Here is a 27506-nt window from a genome sequence, read left to right as displayed (position 1 = left end):
AAAAATGCTAGTTAGTAAAAAGTAGAATACTCTAAAATATACTGACTGGCAAATGATATTTGATTTTATGTACTATTATTTTTTATATAAAATAAAATTAGTTCATATTTTATAGTTTGCGGAAATATTTAACGTTGTAATACTTTAACGATATGAAGAAACTAAATTATTTTTAATTAATACATATAATATTTTAATTGCATATCAGTACATTCCATAAATTATTATTGTAATGCCTTATCAGAAACATAATTTTTATTTCGTAATCTGAAATTCTAAAATTGAATAATTTTTTGCAAGTACCCACTTGAGATAACCCACACATATCTTAAAAAATTACATCAGAAACTTTTAACTATTATTTCTGGTATTTATTTATATTGATTACAAATGTCGGTTTCACCAGAAAATCACTTTTTCAGTCTGTTAAAATTATTGTCTCGGTTATGTTCAATAACGATGATTTGTCGCATAGTCTAGGTTAATCCATCTTACGAAGTCATATAATTATGTTGCAGCATTCCAGATCGGTTGGAGGTTGTTCTGTTTAATTACTTTCAATTACATTTACAATTAAAACTACTTGCTATTTTTATTTGGTTATCATTACAATTTAATCATACTAGAATTTAATATATGTATGCATATAATGTAAAATATCAGAAATGATATAACATTCGCTGTTATGTCATTACACATATGTATACCGTGTGACTGTTATATATCTGAAGATCAATATTTAAGGAAGCTAATTTGATAGTGTGTGGAAAGGGGGAGCAAATAAATAAATACTTTTAATGAATTGTGAATTATATTTTTATTTATGTAAATGTTCCTTTCTTTGCCAATTGTATGAAATATTTTTAAACTGAGTTTTTTTATTTTATTAAACAATTTATTGTCGAAACTACTAGTGAAATATGGTATTTGAGTATATTAAAAAAATTATATCATTAAGTTAATTTTTTTTTAAATATGCATGTTGTTTTGTATTTGTATAAAACCCCAATATTATTAAACTTTATAATAAAAATTATATGCACTAAATATTTCAACACTTTGTATTAGCAAAATGTATGTTTAACTAGTTGAATAATTAAAATATTAGATTTATTTGTAAAATAAAATTCACGCATTTGCGTATGGCGCAAATTTGAACGCTAATCGTCAGTAACGGCCGTCGGGCTATGGTCGCGGTAGAGCGTGTTTGGGGCGTCGCGGCGGCTCCGCAGCCGCTGTCGAGGATGGCTCCGCCCCCCGCGCCCCCAGCGCCGCCGCTGCCGCCTCCGCCGCAAGGTGCGTACCGACCCCGGCGCCTGCGCCTCCTGCGCCAAAATAAGCCCCCAACTCGATCGGAGACCGTAGCTTTCGCTCTACCTCCTTCGGCTGAGGCCGATTGCGTTTTGACTTTGTTTATGTGCGACCGTTTGAGCGTTCTCTACGCTCCGCGCTTTCGGGATCGATTTAATGGATAATCGAACATCCACGATAATCGAGGAGCGCTCGATCTGTCAGTTTGCTGCGATACACCATCGTTTTGAAGCTTTTCTCCAAACCTTCAACGGACGTTGCTGTCAGATAGATTATTCATTTGATTTTAATAATAGATCGTTCGTTTGTTTTGATTGATTTTATGATCTTGCTCGTTTGACAGTTGACAGTATTGCATTAAAATGTTATTTATATTTATGAAACATTTTTGCCACTGGCAACATTTTTTTTTAAATAACAAGACAAATAAAACTAGATTGTCATTGACATTAGTTTAAATATGTTTAATAACTAAGTGTATTAGCTATTGATTATATTATATTGCACTGATAAGGTAATGTAAAATAAACATAGTAAATTAGTAAATTTACTTATGCATATCAAAATGCTAATATTATATAATCAATCGACTTGCGTGTCTCGTATGTAAAAAACGTTTGTTTTAACATAATAAAGACCAAGGTTAGTCTTATCTTACGTTGTATTGTTTATGGCTTTTTTTATTATTATATTGTCTCCTATGTCATTCGTGTTTGTATTACACTTGTACCATTGTGATGAGATTTTTGTTGATTTCCAAGGTTCGATTCGAAGCGATGGCCATGGCCACTGGTTGTTCTGTGATTTCAGTTCCTGTAGTTGACCCCGATTCACTGATGCACATACATGAATCGTTTGCCGATGCACATATTTTGTTTATTTTATATGTTGCACAATAGTTTGTGCTATAATGCGTTATCAGATCTAGTCGTAACGTGACTTTGAATCGTGGTAATCTTTCAAGTGGCACACTTTTTTTTAGCAATTTTAGCCTATCTAATGGAGTATTAAGTAATTAGAAAATTGTGACTTTTAATAAGCTTATGTGAATCTATTTGAAAAATATTATACTATCGTCTTATATTACAATAATAAATAGCTTTATGCTGACGTTATTAAGGCCGCAAGAATCAGGTAGATTGTTATAGTTTCTATACGAATTTTTAAACAAGATGGCTGAGTAGACTGGCTAACAAACTTAACCAAGAAGGAAATCCGCACATACCATTGAATTCAATTTTTCTAGTCTATTTATTACTCTATAATTTTTGCCCTTTTTGCAACTTAATGGCGGAACAGGCTGGCTAACGAACTTAACTTACATATATTATAGCGGTTGATCGAAATTAGTGATTATTATATATTTGTAATTAGGCTCCCTACATTTCTGGGTTTGAATCCCATAAGAAGAAACTCATTGAAACATCTAGTATTTCTATGCAAATATAGCTTATACATAATTTACATTCAGTGTCTTTTAGGTAAATTTTAATTAAAAACTTTTAAAATATTTCAATACAAAAAATGGTAGAGGTCTTCCAAAATAATTGTAACCCAAAATCGTCCTATCTCACTTTTTTGTTTCCGCTTTAACAAAAGTCGGAATGGCATAGTCCGTAAGGTGCTGGATTAATAATCTAGAGCCCGCAGGTTCGAATTACGCAATGAAATGGATGTCATCGATTTCCAGACTGATTTCAGTCTGGTGTCTTAATACTAGTAGGTGCTGTTTCCGAGGATTTTTTCAATCCAAGTCGGGATTGAAAATTCATAGAATCCCGGGAATTTTCGAGAACAGGGAATTTAAAATATTTTTATTGAAAAAATTAACAAAACATATTTATTATTTTTGATAACATCCTTAGTAATATATATATATATATCTATATGATATCCGTTTCGTTTCATTAAACTTAAATCTTTGGTTTATTTTTTACATTGGAGTTAGTAATTATTTTAAGATTTAAAAATGTTTCGATTTTTGCAATAAAACAGCAATAACATTTGAAACTCGATCTTGTTTTTATGAGAAAGAACTTACAATTTATAACGAAATAATATCAGAAAATATCAGTGATGTTTTAACATCGCTAATATTTTCTCGTCCCGATTAAAGTTATGTATTTTGTCCTCCTTTTTTTCAGTTCCCGCAGCAATTTGTCCTCAAACAAAAAATCCGAGATGGTTTTTGAACAAAACTTTCCATGACTACCTTTTTTTTTAGCTCTCGCAGCAATCTGTCCTCAAAGAAAAAATCCGAAATGCCCTTTTTTAAGCTCCCATAGCAATCATAACTTTTTTTAGTGTTTTTTGATATTTTAAAAATCTGGTCACCTTGTGTATACTGTCATGTTAAAACGAAAGATTAACACAATATCGTTTGTAAAAAAATGTGCGTTTTATTTCAACTTCATACAAAAATGTATAGATATGCTCAGCTTCAATATTCTGAGAGAAAAAGTGCAAAAATACCTTAACCCTTTAGCGCGCAAAGGGCGAAAACGGTCGATATATCGACCGACGACATAACGGTCTATAATTCAATACCTATTCATAATAAAATCTTCCTTAGCATCACAATATGTCATCGAGGAAGCTCTTTCGTTCATATATCGACCATATGAAATTAAGTTGTTGCTATAGGCCAAAACACGATAAAATCAAAAATCAAAATAAAACATTACAAAACTCTAAAAGAATTATTTTTTAACAATATTTCTTTATATTTGTATATGTAATATATTTCAAACAATAAATTATTTTTGTGTGCCAATATTTGATCGTTCATTATATAATAAACATATTTTTAAAATATCACCCTAAGTGGTCAAAGGTCGATATATCAACCGACAAAATTTTCGAAATTTCCAAAAAAAAAAATTTTTTTTTTAATTTTTTTTATTAAAATTACTTTTTATATATAATAAAAGTACTAAAAAGTAATTTTTTAACCCTTAATTCCAAAATAATTAATTTGCGCGCTAAAGGGTTAAAATATCATTATATCCATTCACACAAAGATCTACTAGATACTCGCGGCCATTAACGAGATTATTTTTAAAAAATGCAAACAAAATTAAAAAAATATAATTAAAACAATGTGTTGTTAGAAATAATATCTATTAGTATAATAATATCCATAGAACCAAGTCACATAATCTTCATGTAATGCAGCGTAGTTACTTATAAACTGGCATTTTATTTAAAAAAAAAATTTAATTAAAAAAAACGAGGTTTGAAGTGTTCCATATTTTTTTACTTGATGATTTTTTTCAAAATATGCTTTTTAATTTCACGAAGACGCAGGTATTTAATGAGACATTGCGATTTTTCTGAAAATTTTCATCTGCCAGTTTTTTACGCGGCATTTTACAAGCTGCATGTTAAAAATACTTAAGATTTATTCACCATTTTTATTTGGAAACAAATTAAATGGTCAAAATTTAAATCAACTTTCAAGTCAGAAAAAAATCAAATCCGTCAGAATTATTATATATTAGCCTAATCATGATTATATTATCCAGGGTCAGAATAAATATCAAATGGTTGGAATAAAAAAGGATACTGTCAAAATAAAAATATAAGACAATCAGAATTTAAATATAGGACGATCATGTAAATTAAAAAAATATTATACCATTTATAAATTTATATGGGCAATAAATTATTTATTTAAAAAATATCTTATAAAATATTTCGCTCGCATCAAAACTGTCGGACAGGTTAGGTGTGAGCGAGTTGTAGCGAGCGAGTATTGATTAGAACACTGAACATCGCACGAAGAACGAATCTATTTAATTGTATGTAGGATGCGAAGGTGTTTAGAGCGACGAACGAAGCGGGAATAATGACAGAGCGGCGACGGAGAGCACGCATGGCTTGTTTTGTTGACATCTGACAATGTTGCAAGCTCAACCAATCAAGTTGCACCTAAAACACTTAGATAATGATAATGAACTGCTGACATGCGAATGGTAAATCGACCAGTTGTGTTAATCTTCAGCGTTACAGCAATAACACTATTGCCAATTTAAAAAAAATGATTCTGACAATCTGTCAAAATAATTATTTAATATTAATTCTGACCATTCCAAATTAAATTCCGACCATCTAATATTTATTCTGACTTATGTGATATAAATTCTGACCACAACAGTATTAAAATTGTGACCCGAAATATATGACCATTTTTTTCATATTATTTCTCAGATTAAATAAAAAATCCACTCAATTATCCAACATAAGCGGATGGTGAGTTTAGTTGTCACTCAAACACTTATCTCAAAATATTAATTTATCGAGTTGGCCCTTAATATTCTCAATAGTATTAACTTCCTGCAGGTCGCGTGTAATTTTATCAACTCGCGGTACGTTGTTGGTAAAATTAATTTGCCCTTTTACTATTTAGTATACCCACGTTAATTTAAATCATCCTATTGCTTGTCATTACGATTAGCATTGGGTTACTCTACTATGGTGTCTATCATAAGCGGTAAAAGGTCATATGCCCCAATGTATTTTTTGAAAGAGCGCTGGTTTTGCGTGACTTGATAACTATTGCGTGTGTGTATTTAATAAAAATCCATCGAATCGCTGAATGAATCGATTCAAATTTTCATTGGCCATTGAGGCGCGACTGTTGCAAAATAATTGTATACGTTCGCAGAGTAAAAAGTACAATAAAGAGCGATTAGAAACTGACCAAGTTAACGCCTATACGCGATGAACTTGAAGTGTTTGTCGGATTTGTGTTACAACACCAGTAACGCTTGCTTTACCTCGCGAGGGTCATTTCGGAAACACACTGAAAAAATACGATTTTATTACGGCGCCTTGGTTGCAACATTATTGGTCTTGGCAGTAGATCAGTTGGGGTTTCGGCTGTCGGAAGAAGGTCGTCCTAGATTTAAATAAAAAGGGTATTGCGGAAGGAAACGCTCTCATTTTTCGCTATTGTCGATAATAAAAGTTTGTGGTATTATTCGCTGTGTAACTTCACCAAGTTTTTGTTAGCTCGTTGAATTTAACTTTCCAATTTTGTTCTTAATCATCGTCCAAAGGTAATCTATAGTTTTAATTTTAGGACTATTCAGGGTCAGCCAAAGGTATTCAATTTTCAATCTCATCTTCTTCAATTTTGATACAATTGATAAACAAAATATCACTGTCTATTTTCGCCTGGTGAATGATGCATGATCCATGAAATTGCAGTCCAAATTTGAGCCCACATGCTTTCCATCGAAAGGATGAAAAAAATCCAGGATTGCTCTATAATCCATCGCTTTCACTGTTACGTTGATGAAGTGGATGCCTTCCATTCCGAAATATAAGAAGCACCCCCCATATTGCTTGTCACTTTAGATATCACACAGTTGGCTGGAGATGTTTTTCGCTGTATCTTTAACCACCTTGATCACCCATCCGGATGCTTTCATATCGATTGGCCCATTTTATGCGTGCTAAACGCATTTCTTTAGTCAATTACAGGCTTTTTTAACGGCATATACTTCCTTCCCTAAGCCATACATAAGGACTCTTAATTATTGTTCCTTATCAAATGTTTCGCGAATACTTTCTGGTACTGCAACCAAGGATTACGATATATGTATTAAATTCTTATGATTTCGAAGAGTAAATAGCGGTTTTTTGTACGCTGCTGTATTTGAGGTTAAAAAATAATTCAAAAGCATCCTACATTGCCAGAAGCGTTTCTTTTTCGAGTGTGCTTTTTTAAATGTAATGGTATTTTTGTTTGATTGATCAAATGGAGTATTTTAAATATGGTCTAGTGCACAGCATTTCTAAAATATCACTTACGAGCAATGCTGTGTCGATGATTTCGAAAATAATTTGGACCCTTCTTAAGTTATAAGAAATACATATATTATATATGTATATCACAGAGAGTTTTCCGAGTGCTCATGTCAGTCCACATCGCAGGAACGCGTCTTCCTCAATAGTGACTCATAGTTTTCGCTATGAGCCGTAGCGCTCAGTTGGAGCGACCCTCACTTTTCGTATTACGTTTCTTGCATGTGGCATTTTTCCTTTTCAGTTGTTGTTTGGCGCCTTGCACTATCATGTGTCGCGTCGACGGTCTCGTGCTGCTGCGCCTTTTCGATCCGTCGTACAAGTGTCACATTTGAATGTTGCGGTGGTCGCCGTTCATGCCACATTATCATGGAGATGATGGCGATACTATTCGGCCACTATGTTGAGCGGTGTGATGGACTATGCTAAGAGGCTGCTGGTCGTTTCGCGGTATAAGTTCAAGCTGATCGCGGACGAAAGTATGTGATGATAGTGTGGCAGTTTAATCTGCTATTATTGTTTAGGGTTTCAGCCACACGTCAGAATAAGCATAAAATACATAATTATAAGTAATTATTGAGAAAATCTCGCTGCGCGGCTCGATTGTTCTTTATCTTTAAATGGGTGCGATTTAATAGGGAATTATTTTAAGAGATATATGCATTTAAATAAATATTTTGTTCCATAAAATGAATTGCTTGTGCATTTATGTAAGGCAAATCTTCGGAAAAAGATTCGTTGCAGGGAGTTATTCATGGAGTGTTCACTGTTCTGACCAATGATCACTTGGTGACGCTCGCTCGCACCCAACCTGTCCAATAGTAATGCAAAAACATTTTTTTATTTAAACTGTCCTCTATTTATACTATGATATCTATAAAACCAACTTTATATTTACCTCGTAATCAGCATATCATTTTTTTGTTAATATTTTTTTAGTAATCGAAATTACTAAATTTAACGAACTGGTTTTGTTTCTTTGAAATATAATTTTTTAAATGCAACTCGACCGTCACAATGACGAGAACATTTTGAGCACGATCCTGGTAGGTAAATAATTATGCAAACTAGTTGTGTGTCAAATGTCACTTTAACGCTGCATAAAAATAGATCACTGTTAGTTAGCAAGAAGCATTAACATTGACGTGTGTTTATAATTGGATTTTTTCTGGTAAATATATTTACGAGATTCTTTGGACTAATTGGTTAGAACATAAAATTAGTAATCAATCAGTGTAATGTAAACTTGTGAGTAGAAAATTATGAATACGCAAAGATGAAAGTTTAATTGCAATTGAAAAACGGTGGCATTGGCGGCGAGTTTCGCTTTTTAGAATTTTGGCATTCTTTAGGTAAATGTGTCGATTGCTAATCGCTCCATTTTCATTTCTAGTTAATGCGTTATTTACAACTTAACAAAAACGAATGGTGACCTAATTAGTTATAGTGCAACATTGCTCATATTTATATTTTATACAACTTTTTATTTTTATATCGGACACAAAACACTAAATTACAATACTGACAATAACTAGTTCCACCGTTGAGATTTTTCGAAAATGTGTCGCATTATAATATGTATAAATTAAATGGTCAGAATTTAAATTATATCAACAGCCTGGTCTTAATTGTATTATTCAGGGTCGGAATAAATATCAATTGATTAGTCTAATCTAATTAAAAATATAGGACGATCATGTGAATTAAAAAATTGTAACATTTGTGAATATAAATGGGCAATACATTATTTATTTTAGAAACATCTTATAAATATCTCGCTCGCACCAAAACTGTTGGTCAGAACAGTGAAGACCCCATGCATAACTCAACGAATATATTTAATTACACGTAGGACGCAAAGGTATTCAGAGCGACGAATGAAACGGGAATAAATGCAAGTCAAATTATTTTACTATGGCGACACACATGATCGCCACATACACTACATTAACAAAAATATTTTTTATATGCAATTGTTAATAACAAATACACTTTGCCGATATGCGAATGACAGATCGACCAGTTGTACCAATGTTCAATAATCTAATATTTATTCTGACCCATGTAATATAAATTTTGATCGCAACTGTATTAAAACACTGACCCGAAAAATACGAATCTTTAAGTAATAGATTATATGCGAAGTATGATAAAAAACAACGACACTTTTTTATTTAACTTATCTTGCGTTGATGCCAGTGTATGTGATGAGCATGTTAATTGTCGGTCGTATTGAACGCATAGTTTGTATTTGTCAGTCATGTCTCAACGTCACATTTTAACACGCTACAATTTCTTTCTAATAGAATAAAGAATTTGCATTAAATTTAGGTTAAAATTTAAATTAACTACGGTGAGTTTGTGCCAATGTCCAAATGAAGGATTTGTGAATAATACAAACGTCGAAGGTGACGAGAGAAATTGGTGAACCGGCACATCAAACGTCAATGAAAATGTGATCAACATTAAGGATATTGTGATTAGTATTCGCCTGACAGTTTAGACTTAAAACGAGTATCAGTCAAACTTAACAACTCGTGTGTGTATTGTTATTACATCAAAACAAAGGTCCAATCGTCTCAATGGAAGTGCTCTGAAGAGCCAAGGCAAAAAAGCATGTCAAGTTCGATTTCTTCGATTATAACGATGTGTACATTATGGATTCTTAAATTTAATGAGTAGTACGACCCCGCAGTTTATGTTACTTGCGTGAGGCAATCCTTAAAAATCGACTATTGAATTTTGCACCACGACACTGCTGTAATGCCGCAGCCTATTTTCATCTGATATGGACCGCTGTGCCTTTTTCCTTTTCCTGCACATAAAGAGGACAGTTTTGCGACCGTGTGTGGGTGAGCTCAAAGACTTCATGTACCAAATAGTATAGGGAGTGAAAGAAAGGGACTATATACTTTTTATGTATATATGTATTTTTATGTTATATGTATAGCTAATTGTTTTGATAAAAATTAAAATAGCTGTTTTTATCATACCTCGTATATTGTACTACGATTAAGGCATACTAAATAGAGTATAATGAAGTATATTAAATTAGTTCTACAAACATATATTAGAAAGCTTTAAATTAGCGTTACTGAAAAGTTATACAGCGAGAAATTTTACTTTTTTCATGCATTGAATTTTGCATTAAAAAATATTTCTCTATTGGATCGCACGCAGTGATTTTGTGAATTTCGTGATCCAGAGGTAACGATTCGGGAGTTGCTTTCTCTGGTCATTTACGATCCCTATGCCACCATATCATTTCACTGTTCTATTATTAGTTTTGTTGATATGATCAATAGAAATAGGCTATCCTCATCAACTTGTGATATGAAGATCTGATTTAAAAGCCACAAATGATTGTTAAGCGCGCTTTTAAACCCTAAATTTGCACAATGACCCGCAGGTTAAGAATCTCCGTTTATTTCTGACACGATAATGTGTGTCACACAATAATACAACGGGGGCTATTTATACATGCGTATTTATTTTTGTGATGTTAATTCACGAACTCTTTCCGACTAAAAATCGAACGTCGGTTTTGTGACTCACTTTCGGGGTTTTGGGATTGTTCGTCTTTTTCTAAATGCTTTCGGATGATCTCACCGTACCTTTATGACGCGTTTGGCGAAGATGTTTTACGTTTGCTTTTACACTTTCGTAGATGTCGGCGAGCGTAGCGCCAACAGGAGGATATGTCTGGTGGGCGAGCTGGTCACAAACGAGGAGTTGCTCAAGGCCGCCGAGAGCTTCGGGTATCCGGTGCTCTGCTCGAAGACCGGCGAGGATATCGCCGAGGAGGAGGACATCGTCACGCACTACGTTCTGCCGGAATTCGAAGGTCCGCTCTTCGAGACCCTCAAGAAGACGACGAATTGCAGGTGAGATTTTAAGATATGCGCATGAAAGAAACGAGGACGCGAGGATTTTATTTATATGAGTCGATTCATACTTTTTTCCACGTACTATGCGGAGATTCGCGCGACACATTTGTCGGCTTTTAAAATAGTGCTCAGTGTCATTTCATGTAATTGCATATGTACGAATATTATATTTGATTGTTAATCAGTCAAAATCGCTTCAACTGCGATCGATCTACTTTTATTTTGGGAAGCTTATCTTATTTTTACTAAAAACTTACGATTCAATTTGATAAGTAATCTGATTGATTTATTGCGTTTTATTTGTCTAACAAACTCTTTTAACTTTTTGGTTGCCTAGTCTTTTGCGATTATTTACCACTGAAGCAAATTATGTCGGATCCGGCAATTTTTATCAAATTAGCAAAAGCCGAAATATCAGATTTCGGCAATTAAAGTGTTAAAAAAATAATTGCAATATATAATTTAATAAGAGTTTTTATTTAATGTTATTTTGTAATTGAAATTGAATACAAAACATGAAAGCTATTTTAATTAATTAGGAATGATTTTTTCTGTTTATCGTTTTATTTTAATACGCGGATCGAAAGCTCCAGCGTAACTGCTATCTACATATATATATAGGTTTCTCGCTTTTTTGTACCGTTTTCGTGTCATATTTTTTTCTTGTGAACTTTTATTGGCTTTATTTAGAGGCGACGCAGGAGAAGGGAGTAAAGTTTTAAAAGGACGAGAAGGCAGCACATTTTTGCTGAATATTATTCGTTAAATTAATGTATTTGAAACTTATTAGATTATCGTTATTAAAAATAAAGATGTGTTGGTAAACTTAAGTCAATTTTATAATACGATTTACAGCTGTATACACCTGGTGTCATATTTAACGTTTGTAATATTCAGTGTTATTGTCATATTGACACTTTTCTACGTTGCCTCGTTTGCGGTGGTTGTAACACATTTTGAAAGTGTAAACATTTCGGCAGTAATGTTTTCAACACCTACGTTAAATATCGAGCGCAGAAGAGTTATCGCGGCAAGTAAAACAATAGCTTATGTTTATTGGGTCAGTATTTTAATACATTTTTGTTCGGTATTTTAATATATGTGGTCAGTATAAAAGGTCGGTGTACACTGGTCAGAATAAAAACGGTCGATATAAATAATGAATGATCAGTATTTATATTAAATGGTCAGCATTTTAACAGAGACGTCTTTTCAGTTTTTTTAGTGTGTGGAGAGGGGGGAGGGGGTGTGTGTGCAAAAGTTGGCCAGATAGTGATCGATTTTTTAATATTTCGATTTTTTAATATTTCGATTTTAATAAGATTCATAGTATTTCATTAAATGACATGCATTTTCCTGACTAGTTTTACAAACTCCCAAATTATGAATTTAATTCATAATTTTTATGAAATTAAAAATATTGCAATGATAGTTATTAGAAAAATAAGATGAAGGAATGTCAACAATTTAGATTTAATTTCAGCTTTTTCACGGGATGACAATAGTTGGGCAGTTATTGGTCGTTTTTTTAATATTTCCATTTCATTACGATTCATAGTGTTTCATTAGATGACATTCATTCATATTAACACTTTTTATAATGATTAGTGAGAATTGAATGGAGCATAGCTAAACCGAATTTTGATCAATAGGAGAGCGCAAAAAACAATTATCCCTTCTCAGAAGTCAAAAATTCACGTCAAAAGCAATAAAATCGTGCCGTCGCCATCGCAGTGGGAACGCTCGTTACGATTTTATTGCTTTTGACGTGAATTTTTGACTTCTGAATAGTGATAATTGTTTTTGCATCCTCCTATTGACCAAAATTCGGTTTGAATACACTTTGCCTAATACTTCCATATTATAAGACCGTAGTACTATCGGTAAGGATGGCTATCATATTTTTAAATTATGATATGCTTATAATTTTTTACACATACATTCGTGCATATTTTGGCCGAGTCACAAGAAGAAAGTCGCACGAAAAGACGATTGTGTGCTGTTTTTGTTTTTACCTGCCCTTCAATAACGGTTATTATCGGGAAACTGCAGCGTTTCGGCGTATTTCGGCGAGTTATGCAGAGGTAGATAATAATGTTACACGTATGATATATTTTTTTTAAAATAAAATCACTTAAATTAGAAGTAAAAATACTAAATTTTTAAAGTCATGAATTTATAAAAATCTACAAAAATCAATACATTATTTTATCATTAATAACTGGTTCGTCAATCTTAGGATTACTTGTAGAAGATGCAGTTCAAAGAGGTGTCTCTAATTAAATGCGATTTCTATTTTTGTTTTTATTGCCACTATTTTAGAGAATGTTTCTTCATAAAGATAGGTTGTTTGGAATGGCGGCAATTTTTTAATAGCTCATTCACTCAATATTCCTCGTTATCATCCGTTTTGATCCAAAAAACATCCAATGATTCATTCTCAAATGTTTATTTAAAAATTGCACGATAATTCAATCAATACATTTTCCTGAGATACTTCGTTGTCTCGCTTGTTTGTGAAGCGGCAATGCTCGAATCGATGGTTTTCGCATGGATCACATCCGGTTATAAATGTAAATATTTCGGCCCATTTCGAAAAAAAAAAAATAATATGTAATATCACAGCTATAGGTTGTCAACTTCTACTATAAAATTGTATTGGTTTAGTGTGGGTGTTTTTTTGGATAAAAACTGGAAGCTGTGGCGTAAACTGACATAGTGTAATATTTTAGTGCAGACGAACTATAGAGCAATATGCTAGACGCGATGTTTTTTCGCTTATTTTTATAAATATACACAAAATATAAACGCATTCAAAATTATTTATTTATTCGTTTATTCAAAAATTAATGTTATTTCTGATGTTGAGATAAACTTTTAGCTGTTTTAGATGAATCAGCGAGTGGTGTTGAGTGTGAGATAGTTAATGTACTGTTATAAGGGAAAAGATAAGAATCACAGGTGGTGGGTAGTTATTCTACCCGTCCAAGTGAGCGATTGTTCAGTGCAACTCAAAGTTTTGAAAACAATTCCAGATGTTTGAAAATATTTAGTGACGAGTGTTGGGCCGCACGTAAAAATTTGGTGGGCCGCAGGTTGAGTATCGCTGGTTTAGACCATAGTCACTTTGATAAAAATAATTTGCACTAATAACAAATATATTGTGCAAAAAATAAACTATTCCACTATAATTAAGTTTAATTAACATTAAAAAAACATAATGCACACAAGAAAAAATATTATCATATTGAGAATTGTGAAACGTTGATTTGCTGTTCAAACCAAAACCTAATCTAAACGAATTAACTGACTCCAAAAAATATATTGTAGTAATTAAAGTTTAGGTTGTATCAAATATTAAATTATTAAAAATGAAAATATATATGTATTCAATTTTTAAAAGTCATTGGACATACACATCAAAGAGCAATAATCACATTTTTATAATCACGGCTATTGACCAAACATAATATTTTTACTGACCAATAAAGCTATGTATATTGACCAAAAATCTATTTCCACTGACCTATATATTATTTATACTGACCCATTCATTATTTATACAGTAAAATAATACTGACCATTCGCTTAATAAAATATTGACCAATTAAATATACATAAGTCAAAAGCAATCACGAGGAAAAAAATATGCACGAGGTTTCCTTGGGAATTTTCGCGCGTGATGGTCGCCACGTGTCGTTACTACGTTTATGTTTGTTTGTTGCACGCTTGTCAGGAGGACAGGGAGTGGGAGGAGGTAGCGGTGGTGTCGTCGTCGCCGCCGCGGTGAGTATCGTCCAGCGTTTCTATTTGCAGATAATCAGCGTAACGAGGCTTCGGCGTAATATCAGCCGTTTTCGATTGTCTTGGCCGCGGGTCAGGAAATTGTCGCAGAAACATGAATGAATCCCGCCCGCGCGCTAGTCGTGACTCACGGACTATTTCGAACCCGTCCGCCAGGAGACGGCGGCGGGACAGTTGATGATAATAAATGCACCATCGGTCGGCGGATCGATTTCGACGATGAGAACGCGTCGAAATGTGCCAAGATTGCGCGGCGAATAGATGTTCGACGAGTGCATTAACGCTCTCGAGTGGGAGGTTCTAATGCGCTACGCCGTAACTCATGTCGGATTTAAGATTTGACAGGAATTATCTGGAGGATGTGTTGAAATGACGGTAAATGCGTTATTGGGGTAGTTAATTACTTCATTTTGTTAGTTCGCGCAGAGAGAAGTTTTACAATATTTTTCTTTGAAGGGATCGGAATGGCGTATTTTGGGTTTGGATTAAATTTATGTATCTTTTGCTCCAGTGCATATAATTTTATAAAATTTTGGGATCTCGATAAAATCGAGAATTTTTAAAATTTATTAGGAATATCTTACATTAATTTCTTGGAATATTTTGAATTAAATACTAAAATAATACGAGAATAACATTTTTATTTTTTTAAATGATTCACAAGCAATACAGATAAAAAATAATATTTTCAAAAATATATCACGAATCTCAATTTGTAACAAAAAAAAAACTATTATATAATTATTTAAAAAAAAAAAAAAAAAAGTTTTATTGTTTTTAGAAGTTTTAGATTGTATGTCAATTTTCCAGTCGCTTAGTAGACGTTCATCTCTTTTGTTCATCTCTTCATTAACGCTCTGAAGGATAGTGTTATTATTGTCCTTCTATGGTTAAATTTACTTCATGCTGTATGGCTATCTTCATAGCCATATTTTTCTCAGGTTCAATGTTTAATTAATGAATCAGCCGTTTATACCCTATTTGCGTTAACACAGTCAGTTTGAGTGCTATCCATTTCATCATTATTCATAATTGAGAAAGAGATGGCAAGTTTGGGTTTACGCCCCTATTATTAGCTCTAAAGTACACGATACGGATATACGTTCGATATACTTATAATTACTGACCCGAATAAATTTACTTTACTCTCATCAGAAAACGTCGATCTTCCTCAATTCAAAACAGTTCTGCTTTTGTATCGATTGGTCCATTTCAGGCAGATATGCGACTGCATACACTCCCTTTCACAAAGCCACATAACATTTATTTCGTTATTAATATTTAGCAAATACTCGCTGTTAATATCCACGCAGTTTTACGCTTATTACACATTCGTAGTATCACTCAATCTTCACCAAAGGTAGTTTTTATAACCTTAATTTGATTTATTGCACACATTTCGATATTTAAAAGTCTTTAAACTGATGATTGGTTATAACCAAAAACTAAAAATTGTCTTGTCGATACACTAATTGAAGAATACACAATAATATCGATTTTTAATCAAATTAAATTGTGGACAATTTGCAATTAAAACTTTAGTAAATTCGCCACGAAAGCTGACGGTCAATTGGCTAGGAATAAAAAAATTGAGAAATCCAATCAAGTATTTCTAGGAGTGATGCGGTTTTTTTGCACGCTAATTATATCTTGTGTAACAAAATCATTATATTGCAAATTAACGGGTTTGACGCACGCGAGCGAAATATCATATTTTCTTAGGATTAGTTTTCTCGTTCTTAAGTGGACAGCACTGAACCACACCATAAAACTAATTCGTTATACATGACATTTCACTATAAATATATTGATTAATTAGTTTGATTTACGGTCCATTATTTAAAATATATAGCTAAAAAAAATTTCAACTGGAAAATATTTGTGGAAATCGCCATATATGTGGCTATAATTCTTGCCTACTTGCAGGTCAGATAAAGTAAGAACGGAGCTTTATTAAAGGTTATATTTTTAAATTATGCTAATTCTGACTTGCCGAAACACTGTGCAGCAGTTATAGTACTATTTGTGTTGTGATGGTTATTTTTACACCCGCTAATTTTATGCAAAAGGAATCTGGTATAATTAATTATTTTTATTTACTTATGATTTATTGAGGCCCTGTAGCGTTTTGTGAGATTATAAATTTGAGCGCTTTGATCTCTCGCTAACCGTCCGGATTCGGAAAAAATCGCTGAAAGTTCGCGAAATTTGTATACAAATAAATCACAGTCGTTTTGAGACGAACCCAAAATACCCATTGTGTTGAAATCGTATAAATATGGTGTCTAATTTTATTTATTTTAGCTCTTTTAACTATTCTCAATTAAATATTGTCTACGTTTTTTTTATCTTTAAAACGCTCGATGTTTGTTCGCATGTCATAACTCCGATTAGATAACATTTTCTTGACGGTAAGAATAAACAAGTAACTCCAATGAATTAGCAGATTTTTTTTCGTAAAACCCGATTCGATTTATATGATGTCATTCGAGTGGCATTAGGGTGCGTCCACATTATGGTCGCGAAGTTTTTCCCCTCAACCTTATATCGCGTCTCTCGCTTTGAGATGTTCTGGATCGCGAGATTAGCCGCAGAAACGATTCTGTGACGCTTGCGACATTCCCCAAATTCTCGACTTGGCTACTATTATTAGTATTCTTGCTCCGATACGTTTGGCCAATTTTATACCGGCTGAATGTCCACTTGATGGATGCACCGGACTCGCTCTTGTCTAGAGATTGCATCTTCAGCAGATTTACCCGATTCGTCGACAAAATTCGCTAAAATGTGAACCTATAAATTGCACAAATGGTGATGTGACTTGAACTAATGTGGCAAAGTACAAACGAAATCTTTTCTTAAAAAAATCATGTAGCGCATCAATATATTTTTTATTTATATTCATATCTTTGTTTATATCTTAAGCTATTGCTTAATCATACTAGTGTTTCTCAACATATTGAAATTAACATTTAAAACAACAATTTAATCTTTTCGCATACCACTATAACATAAATAAATATTATTTATTATTATATTTTTCCTTATATTCAAGGAAGTTTCAGATTTTTTCGTTGTTTAACCATTTTCGTGCCACGGTGTGTTTCGTACTACACGACCCCAATGCAGCTATTTTTAGAATTAAAATAAAATATATGTCACATGCTACGAGTTGTGAAGGACTCTTATAACCCTAAAGGGATGCCGTGTATTTTAACATCATTTTGCAGCAGTTAAAAATCAAGCAGCTAGGGTTGTCACAACAAAATAATATCGAATTAATTTTTATACAATGTAAAAAATATAAACCAGCAATATAACAATAACATAAAACTTTTCTGCATTTTTTGCATTTCACCTAAAATTTGGTTGAGAAGTATCATATTAAAAGGCGCGAACTAGAGAGTCACCCCCCAAACTGACTACATTCTAGCCTTTGAGAAACAAAAATAGTTTTAGTCGAGTCATTTGTTATTAAAAATTACGTTCCATATATTAAAAAGGCGCAAGTGGCTAGTGGCAACCCTGTCGACGTTGAAAAGAAGCCCATTCATTTTAGCCGTTTTTAAAACAGCTATTAAAGCGGTAATATTTTTAAAGAATTCATCATAGATGACTCAGTTTTGTAATATTATTTCGTAGCGTATGTAACAGATTCATGTAAATGCTCCGTACAGGGTTCTTGGCATTACGGTCACATAGCATTTGAGCCCCGTATGTGGCGCGTGGCATTAGAACTGTTAAACACTTGAAACTCGCGGAACTACAACTTGAAAATGTTATGGAACGATGATATGGATCATATAGAATATTTATATTTTACGAATTTCGGTTTACGAAAATGTGAACCTGACATTTTAAAATATGTTTATACTTAAAATATCGTAAACCTGTGAACATATTTGATACGAAATATTAAATCATGAGTAACTCTAATGTATATAAAACATATTTTAATTCTCTTTAAATATATAAAATCTAACAGAATTCTCAATTTCAGTTGTATAAGGAAATATATATTGTGTTTTAGAATCTATTTGAAAACTTTACGTTATTGATTTTAACATTATTGCCGTGTGACCATTACGGTCTTCAATTGGAGCGCTGTCAATCTATTGATTGCGCTACTTATAAATTCAAACGCAAAATCAATATGCATATGGCATAATTAGAAATAACGCCAATGAAACATGAATATGCATTTACAATGTAAACGTATTAATATCATTTGTTCTCATGCAGGTTGTTGGGTCCGACGGCAATTCTGCAGCTATGGAAACAACAGGAGGATTTGCCGGATAATGTTCGGCCTCTGTATTCAATCTCGATGCGACAAGCATTTATTTGTTTTACCGGATTCAGAGTCAAAGAAGAGCTGGTATTGTGATTTATATAGCACTATACTTTTGACAAAATAATTTATATACTACACGATATACTTATATTTCAGACATACCTCATTACCTTGATTCACCACATGGGTGGCTCGATAAGAAAAGATATGTCGGGTAGGGTCACTCATCTCATAGCGAATAGCTCGACTGGAGAAAAATACAGATATGCGACGGCTTTTCGGGTACCTGTAATTGAGCGCGCATGGGTCGAGCGGTTTTGGAATGATCGCCACGATGTAGATTTACGTGCGGCCGATGAGACTTTATTGGTTTGTAACCCAAACCGTGAAGACATTACGCGTATGCAAAGTTGCACCATTGTATATGTTTTTTGTACGTATTGTTTTTAGAACGAATTCAAGTTGAAAGTGTTCCTCGGATCGAAGGTGTGCTTTGTGGGTTTTTCGGACGAGGAATGTCAGCACATGACCGAGATCCTGTTGCAAAACGGCGGAGAGACAGTTCCTTTAGAAGACGCTTCGTGTTCCCACGTGGTGAGTGACTCGTGTATTTGGTTTTCCTTGTCGGACGTCGTGTTCGTCGATTGAATTATTAATATGGACACTAATTGCTGCTTGCTTTGTCTCATTCTTGTATACGTCTTGGTTTTGTTTATTAAATCTTGTGGTCGTGAAATACATTTGCAAATTCATGGGCAATAATTATAGAATATAAAAGACGGTTATATAATTAATAATTAAATGTTACTTATGTAGTGATCTGATAATTGTATATTTAAACATAAAATTTGAGGGTTTTGTAAATAACATTATGTATAAATAGATTTAATTGCACTATAAGCACACATGTTTATGATCAAATTCAGGTATAGCTTATAAAAATATAAGCTCTAAAATAATTTATTTTTTAATATTACTGATTTACTACATTTTGTTTTACCCAGTACTATTACATATAAAAAGAAAGCTTTACACATGAATTTGCATTTAAGTAAAACATTTTAAAAGTATTCATTTGCAGTAAATATATCTTGATCATATACATATATTGTAGAGCATGTTGATATATTGTCATAATTTTCACCAAAACCTCCATCCGTGCACGCATGTTTCAGGTTGTGGCCAACGGGGGATTATGCGATAATTCATTCCCTTTCCATTCCTTCATGCATTTGTCGATGGTCGGAGTGTCTCCAATCTCACGTTATACCGGTTTTAAAGACGAAGGTAAACTGAACGAGTTGTTTTCAACAAAATTACCTGTTTTGGACGAGTGTGGCACTAAAAATAAAACGAAGAAATCGAATAGCTCTTCTATGTCATTTGCAGATTTGAATCTATCAGAGTCTCCTATTTTAAAACAGTTGTTTTCTGAAGATGACAACATTGATGCTATTACCGTTCCGAGTATGAATAGCGCCGAAGGTGATAGTAAAGATAGTATAAGAAGTAAAAAGCGCTCTAGAGCTTCTATCGAATCAAACTTTGAAGTGGATATAGTAAAAAAACTGAACATTGTGGAGAAATGTGAAAAGACAGATTGGATGTCACCTTTGAAAAAATTGAAGCTTAAAGAATCGTTCAAATTTAAATGTAAAGATAGACCGTTCATCAAGAAACGAAGCTTCAAATTATCTAATAAGGACGTCGTGGATAAGATGGTCGATGTAAAAAGAGACATCAGTAGCGATTGTACTGTTTTGACGGTATCTCCAGACAGAGACGACTTTAACACGTCCATTAGCTCCATTGCGAGCTATTCAAAATTAGACAAATCGTTTGTGTCGAGCTCGGGTATTTTCGACGTTTCGTTCAATTCGTTCTATCAAAGCAAATCTAAGTCGGTCTCGAAGATCCGCAGAAGTATGAAATCGATCACATCGTCTTTTCGCGGTGAGCGTAAACGAAAAGTCGAAAAACGCGCAAAGACAATCGATGACGATTCACCGAAACAGAACGATACGTTCTTTGATGTATCGCCTGTCTCGAATAATAGTTTTGAACACTTGCGCCGTATCTCGGAACACAACGAGAGCAATAACAATACTGCAAACGTAGAAAGTAAATCGCCGGTAATATTCAAAACTCCCAAAAGCAAAGTGTACGCGAAGAAGCATAGGCACACGCTATGCGGACCCTCTCCTGTAGCTTCCTCTCCGATTATATCAAGCACAGTCAATAGTCCGATCAACCCCACTTTGAACGTTGGAGCCACGGGGATAACTCGCGTACCTTCCCATAAGCTGCCTCCCAAGAAACGTAATCCTGAGACTAGACCTAATGCGAAGAATCCACTCGACTGTACAGTGTTATCGGTACTAACAACTTTTCGTATACATTTTTTTGGTTTCAATCGAAAGATCCATATTCTTGATTTTTTTAATATAATTACTTAAAAATGGATCGTTCTTTTGAAACGATATGCATATTACTTGTCTTGTTTCTGCCCTTCTGCTTTGCTATTTGTTTCTCTAATAATGATTCTCATATCATATATTATTAAAGCACCCATTTGATACTTTGATTCATTTGGGTAAAGTTCAGTGCAAAATCTTTCCTTTTATATGTGATGGGCTAAAATATTAATTCGGGTATTGAATCATTGAATTATTTTTATAAATATATTTACAATCTTTAAACATCATTTAATATTTAAGGTGGTCGACGAACATAATACGCAAACATTGCCAGAAGTCGGTACTACAACTTATGTAGTCAGAGCTGAATGGTTCTGGACCTCCGTTCAAAATGAAGAAGCTCAAGATGAAAAAGAATATCTATTCGAAGACGTTAGTGGATTATTTTTGTATTATTTGTCTTAACCTTGATTTATATTATATCGATTGATCATTTTTTAGTATTTGGAGTCTCAAGTTTCTCCCTCCAGAAGGTCCTCTCGTGATTCTTTATCGAGCGGGAATTCCGGTGCCGGTGGAACTCCACCTCATTCGCCAACCGTGACCGTTCGAACGCCCGCAGGAAGTGCCCATTCTGCTCGAATACGTAAAAGAAAATTACGCCTCGCCGAGGGCGCGCTACACAAACGCCGATCGTCTGTCGGAGACGCTGTACTTTTGAGCATCAGTGGAAATTTACTCGATTGCACGCAAAGTCCCGACGGAAAGCAATCGTTATTAGATGGTTAGTTGTAAAATTCAATATTATCTTGTGGAACGAAATTATGTAAATTTAAGACGTTTCAGAAGTTGAGAGTATAACGGTAAGCGACGCGGCGAGGAAGCATATGAGCCCTAGACATCAAGTTTTCATGGAATTAGTACAGACGGAATCGAATTATTTTGGAATTCTTCACACAATCGTTACTGTGAGTGTTATATGATAGCAGTTTATTTTTTAATGTTGTTATTAATATTTTATTTTGATAGATATTCAAACAACCGTTAGAAGAGATGTCGAATGAAGATGATCCGAATAAAGCGTTATTAAATAATACCGAATTAAAAATTATTTTTGGTAATTTGGTGCCTATATATGAGATTCATAGGTGAATTTTTTTTTTATTATTATTAAAAATACAGTGTGTTGAATATTTAATGTAATATATAATATAATATATAATGTTTTCAGACGGATGTTAGAAGAATTGAAATTGGCAGCCCATAATTGGAATGAAGAAATTAATATAGGTCGTATAATTTTAAAGTACGCGTCCGATTTAGTTAAAGCGTATCCTCCTTTTGTGAATTTTTTCGAAAATATGAAAGAAATGTTGAACCAATGCGATAGAGATAAACCCAGGTTTGTAGCGTTAACGCTTCTGTGGGAATAGTATAAAATATGCAATTAATACTCATCTTCAATTATAGATTTCACGCGTTTCTGAAAGGCCGACAAACTAGGCCTGAATGTGGCAGGCAAACGCTACAAGAGTTATTAATAAGGCCAGTACAGCGATTAGGAAGTATCAATTTGCTTTTAGACGGTAATTATCAACGATATTTATGTTGTTAATTGTTGTTTTTTTATATTAATCTAATATGTATTTCTATAGATATTTTGAAACATACAAATAAGTCAAATCCAGATCATTCATATTTGGAATTTGCTATTGTCGGTTTGAAGGAAGTTATGACTTATGTCAACGAAGATAAAAGAAAAACGGAAGGACAACGACAAATGTTTGATATATATAACGAAATTGATAACTGCCCTGTAAGTATTTAACTATTCGGTAAGTTTATATGTAGTATTCGGATATAAAATGTGTGTTTAAATAATTTTAGCCACATTTGGTTTCGTCACACCGGAGTTTTGTATCTCGTTGCGAAGTAGTCGAACTTTCTAAAGATCTATCAGGCAGAGGAGATAATTTAGTATTGTTCTTATTCACTGATACAATGGAAGTTTGTAAAAAGAAGTCAAAGGTATTTTTTATTTTATTGTTGTTTTATTGTTATTTTATATGAATTGAAAAATATGTTATTGTTTTAGGTTTTTAATTCTAAGAGTCCTCCCGTAAATGGAATTCACCATGCAGCTTCTAAATTAGGTTCGGGTAAATCGTATAGACACGTTCAGTTAATGCCATTGAGCACCGTGAAAAGAGTTATCGACATTCGAGAATCTGAAGGTATGTCAAACGATTGTTATGTTTAATGTTAATGAGTATATTTTATGTTTTAATGTTATTTTAGACTGCCACAAAGTATTTGCGTTAATGTGTCGAAGCAATCAGGAGTTGAAAGAGAAGTTGTATTCTTTTGCAATCACCGATGAGAGCGTAGACAAGACGAGCTTCCTCAAACAGCTCTGTCGACAGATGGCCAACACTGTTTGCAAAACGGATGCAGTACGTTTGCCTTTTCACTTGTGCAAAGTCATCCGAGTGATTCTAATATTTTATTTGGAATTTTCAGGAAAAGTTCTTGGCGTGTTTGGAATCACATCAGTTGGACATCGATACTAGTGAAATCGCTTTGGGAACGTTATCGAAAGCTTTCAAGTTCGCATCCAGAACCCGGTTAAAGGTGAGTTTTATGTGACACAATGCCATTGTTTATTATTAGGATAGATTTAATACTTAATAATTCTCATTGCTTTAATTGTTTAAATTGCTGTATATATTACGCTGGTATTGTGAATATTAAAATAATGTAAAAATGAAAGTTAAATTTTTAGTAATTTTGACTGAAATTTAAGAAAGCAGCCGAGGTAGAAAATAAATTATTGCGTTGTTTTCAGCTAGAAACAATTGCTGCTATACCTTGGTTTCGGACCAGCAACGATTCTGATAAGCCAAATGCGTTAGAAACTTTGGTATTTATTATGGAGAAAATCAGTATTCTAAGCATCGGATTAACAATGTTTTTTTTCCACACTTTCGGCAAACTTATACGTAAAAATTTGGAGATAATCTGTCTAAATTTATTATGTTAATAATAATTGATTGGCTTGTTGCAAAAAAAATGTGAATAACAATCTTTACTAATTTCTCTAATTTAATATTAACACTTAATCGGCAGGTAATTAATTTACATCTAAAATATATTTTATTTTTATTTACAAATTAAGCATCAGTCGTCAGTGGGTTATAATGTATTCGACCATCGTGGCGCATTGGGGTAACCTGTTAGGCCACGATGGTCTTAATTAAATCTAAAAAAATAAAATAAAATAATAAAATAATAACAGCTGACGTGGGTCAAATTAAATTTATTGAATATTTTAATAATTTACGGCTTTGTCAAAGGCAATTTGATTTCTATGCAAAGAAAAAAAATAGTCATAATATTTTTTTTCTATATTACGGACATTCATTTCATAAGATTACAGCACAAGCTTTACGGGTAGATACTACAGAACCCATCGTTGAACACCAGAGTTCAAAAAAGGTAGACCGAGCCGTCAGTTAAGTGTTAATATGAAAGTAAAATTGAATTAGAGAAATTTATTGTGTAATATGTGTAAATTTAAAATGTTTTGTATATGTAATATATTTTAGCTTGTATCTAATAATTAATATTTGTTAACATATAACCAAAATTATTGAATTTGATCATTTATATTATTATAATATTAAGGGCTTGTGTTATATGTACTAAAAAATTGGCTCTCTAAATATGGCTCTTCAGCCTTAAGAAATTTGATCATGGCACACAGTGCTATTAATTTAGCAACTCTTACATATATTCTATTGCACATTAACATAATACAAAATGGTACAGATGACAATTTTGATAAAAGGATTGATACATTTTTGTTGTTGCTGTTTATGATATTGATGCATGTGAGGGTTTGATTAATGCACGTGAGGGATCATTTTATATATTCAGTAACAATGCTTTGATTGCTTTTTTTGAACGTCATCAGGTCGGCCGGGCGTTTTCTTTCAACAAAACTCCGTCGAAGCTCAAAAGGGCGGTTTCTTCCATGATTTCGCCGTTTGGATCTACGTCTAATCTTACGCCAGCTTCGCAGCTGGAGAAAATGAAGTTGGCGAGTTGTAATAATATAAACGTTAGTTGCTTATTTATTTTTAAATATCAATAATTGTGCATGTGTGTGATATTTATTTAATTTTTCAAGGAATTGGGTGTTAATAATTCTTCTGGACAGTCGGAAGTATTGATAGCACCAATGTCTGTGCAGCCAACACGGAAAGCCAAGGCAACGAGTATGTCAGCTGGTGTATTGAGAAGATAACATCGAAATAGAATTAATGACGTGAATTCTGAATATTGTTAAATTATTAATGTACATTTTTACGTGTTTAGAAGTTCAATGGAAATGCATACATACGGAATGACGATCAATAGATCAATCAATTAGTGTTACAAATTCGCATGATTTTACTTTATGTAAAAATAGCAGTAAACGATAAAGAATAATAAAGTACAAAAAATTAAAATTTCAAAGAAATTACATACCACTTTCTTATATTGTTGATGATATTGGTTATTGTTTAAAAAAAGTATTACATATTTTTTAAGGGAACGTCTAAATTTAAATAATTTGAATAGTAAATAATTTTAGTTGAAAAGTGTAAGACAATATAAAATTTACCAGTTATTGATTAATAATAATTAAGAACATTCAGTATAGTTGCATTTTAATTTTACTATATATTGCATCTTTTTTGTAACTGTATAAAGTAGTACGTAATAACGGTAGATTTTTTCCACTACTTATCGACACTAAGTAATATAATTTTTTTGTATTTATTGTGATATCGTTTTAATCGTCGTGTCATATCATCTGTATATTTTAATTTTAATTTTTGATCTACACTTATATGAATGTTTAATTGTATTTGTGCAGCAAGTTTTTGAGACATAATAATTATTATTGATTATAATTTTAATTATAATTATTATTATTATTATTACTAATTAAACGAAGTTTTGGTAGCTAAGTTTTGGTGCATATTGTATAATTTGTAACAATATATCTGTGTGCAAAATGAATTATAAAAATCATTTTTAATTTTATTATGTAGAGTTGCTTCAAAAATACACGTTTAGCACAGTATATATTATTTATATATTATAAATATATTTCGATTTTCATTCTATAAGGAAATATAAACATATATAAATACTATTTGCTTCATATGTATTTTAGAAGCAACTCTTAATGGATTTTTGCGGCTTATGTCGTTTTTCCTTTTGCACATAGATATTTTTGTATGATCTGATATGAGAAGGGAATGCTCAGTGATTAAATATTTGTTATTATAAAATCGTGTAGCTGTTGAAATTAAAAAATGATCTGTAATTTTCTCAATGTCGCTCAAAAATTTAAATATGGCTAGTCATAATAGATTCATTAGTTTTTTTACCATTAACTAATTTTTGAAGCGGCTTATTTCTGGTTGATGTTGAAAATTTGTTCCTTAATTAAATGAATCGTCTTGTCTCATTGTTTATATTGTATCGATTTTGACTCAGAACGTATTGACTTTCTTGCATACAATTTTATGTACAGTGATTGATGTAAATCTAGTTGTAGATATTATAAAATGAGTAGAATAGTAGCGATTCCAACGAATCGGCCAATCTTTTTTTATTAAATTAATAAAAACTATACAATTTTATACTTAGCAATACGAAGAGAAATATGGAATTGTAACAGAATATTTATTGCTGAACGGTGTTTGTTGGCAGAGTAATAATAAAATTGCATAATGTCTCATAATCAGTAAGATTTTCATATACAAGCTCTGTGATCGATTGAAAGTAGTCTATGGATGCGTAAAGTTTAGTGATTAACTCGATCACTAGAATGTAAATACATATAACATACGTGGCGCTCAAAATTTGAATACAGTATTTTGTATATTGTAACGATTTTTTAAATAAAATTGTAAAAAAACTACATAC

The 27506-nt window shown here is 32.7% G+C and overlaps 1 protein-coding gene and 1 long non-coding RNA gene across 20 annotated transcripts in view; one reads left to right on the top strand and one right to left on the bottom strand.

Moving 5' to 3' along the window:
* The window catches only part of LOC148230935 (uncharacterized), a 565745-nt gene that overhangs the window by 187739 nt on the left and 350500 nt on the right, over window positions 1–27506 (bottom strand). The window lies entirely within an intron of this gene.
* Window positions 1204–26029, top strand: pbl (epithelial cell transforming 2 pebble). 19 transcript variants are annotated; one of them, XR_015810924.1, is made up of 20 exons: window positions 1204–1296; window positions 10790–11006; window positions 19056–19191; window positions 19264–19476; window positions 19558–19701; window positions 20283–21482; window positions 21825–21956; window positions 22026–22308; window positions 22362–22492; window positions 22554–22672; window positions 22756–22926; window positions 22995–23110; window positions 23180–23340; window positions 23412–23552; window positions 23620–23758; window positions 23823–23977; window positions 24045–24155; window positions 24370–24431; window positions 25498–25644; window positions 25714–25854. XR_015810924.1 is itself a non-coding variant. In XM_088194138.1 (20 exons), exons 1-20 carry the CDS (start codon window positions 1245–1247, stop codon window positions 25828–25830), a joined length of 3783 nt encoding a protein of 1260 aa, XP_088050264.1. In that variant the 5' UTR covers window positions 1204–1244; the 3' UTR covers window positions 25831–26029. The 19 variants fall into 19 exon arrangements, 17 of the variants coding, with proteins under 17 accessions (XP_088050264.1, XP_088050258.1, XP_088050257.1 ...); XM_088194138.1 differs by lacking the exon at window positions 24370–24431 and having other exon boundaries at window positions 20283–20394; window positions 20497–21482; window positions 25714–26029; XM_088194132.1 differs by having other exon boundaries at window positions 22371–22492; window positions 24370–24444; window positions 25714–26029.

Source organism: Plectrocnemia conspersa, unplaced genomic scaffold (assembly GCF_051122295.1).
Source record: "Plectrocnemia conspersa isolate PC_06_02 unplaced genomic scaffold, ASM5112229v1 ptg000010l, whole genome shotgun sequence".
Classification (NCBI taxonomy): Eukaryota; Metazoa; Arthropoda; class Insecta; order Trichoptera; family Polycentropodidae; genus Plectrocnemia; species Plectrocnemia conspersa.
This window is presented reverse-complemented; position numbering and strand designations above follow the sequence as displayed.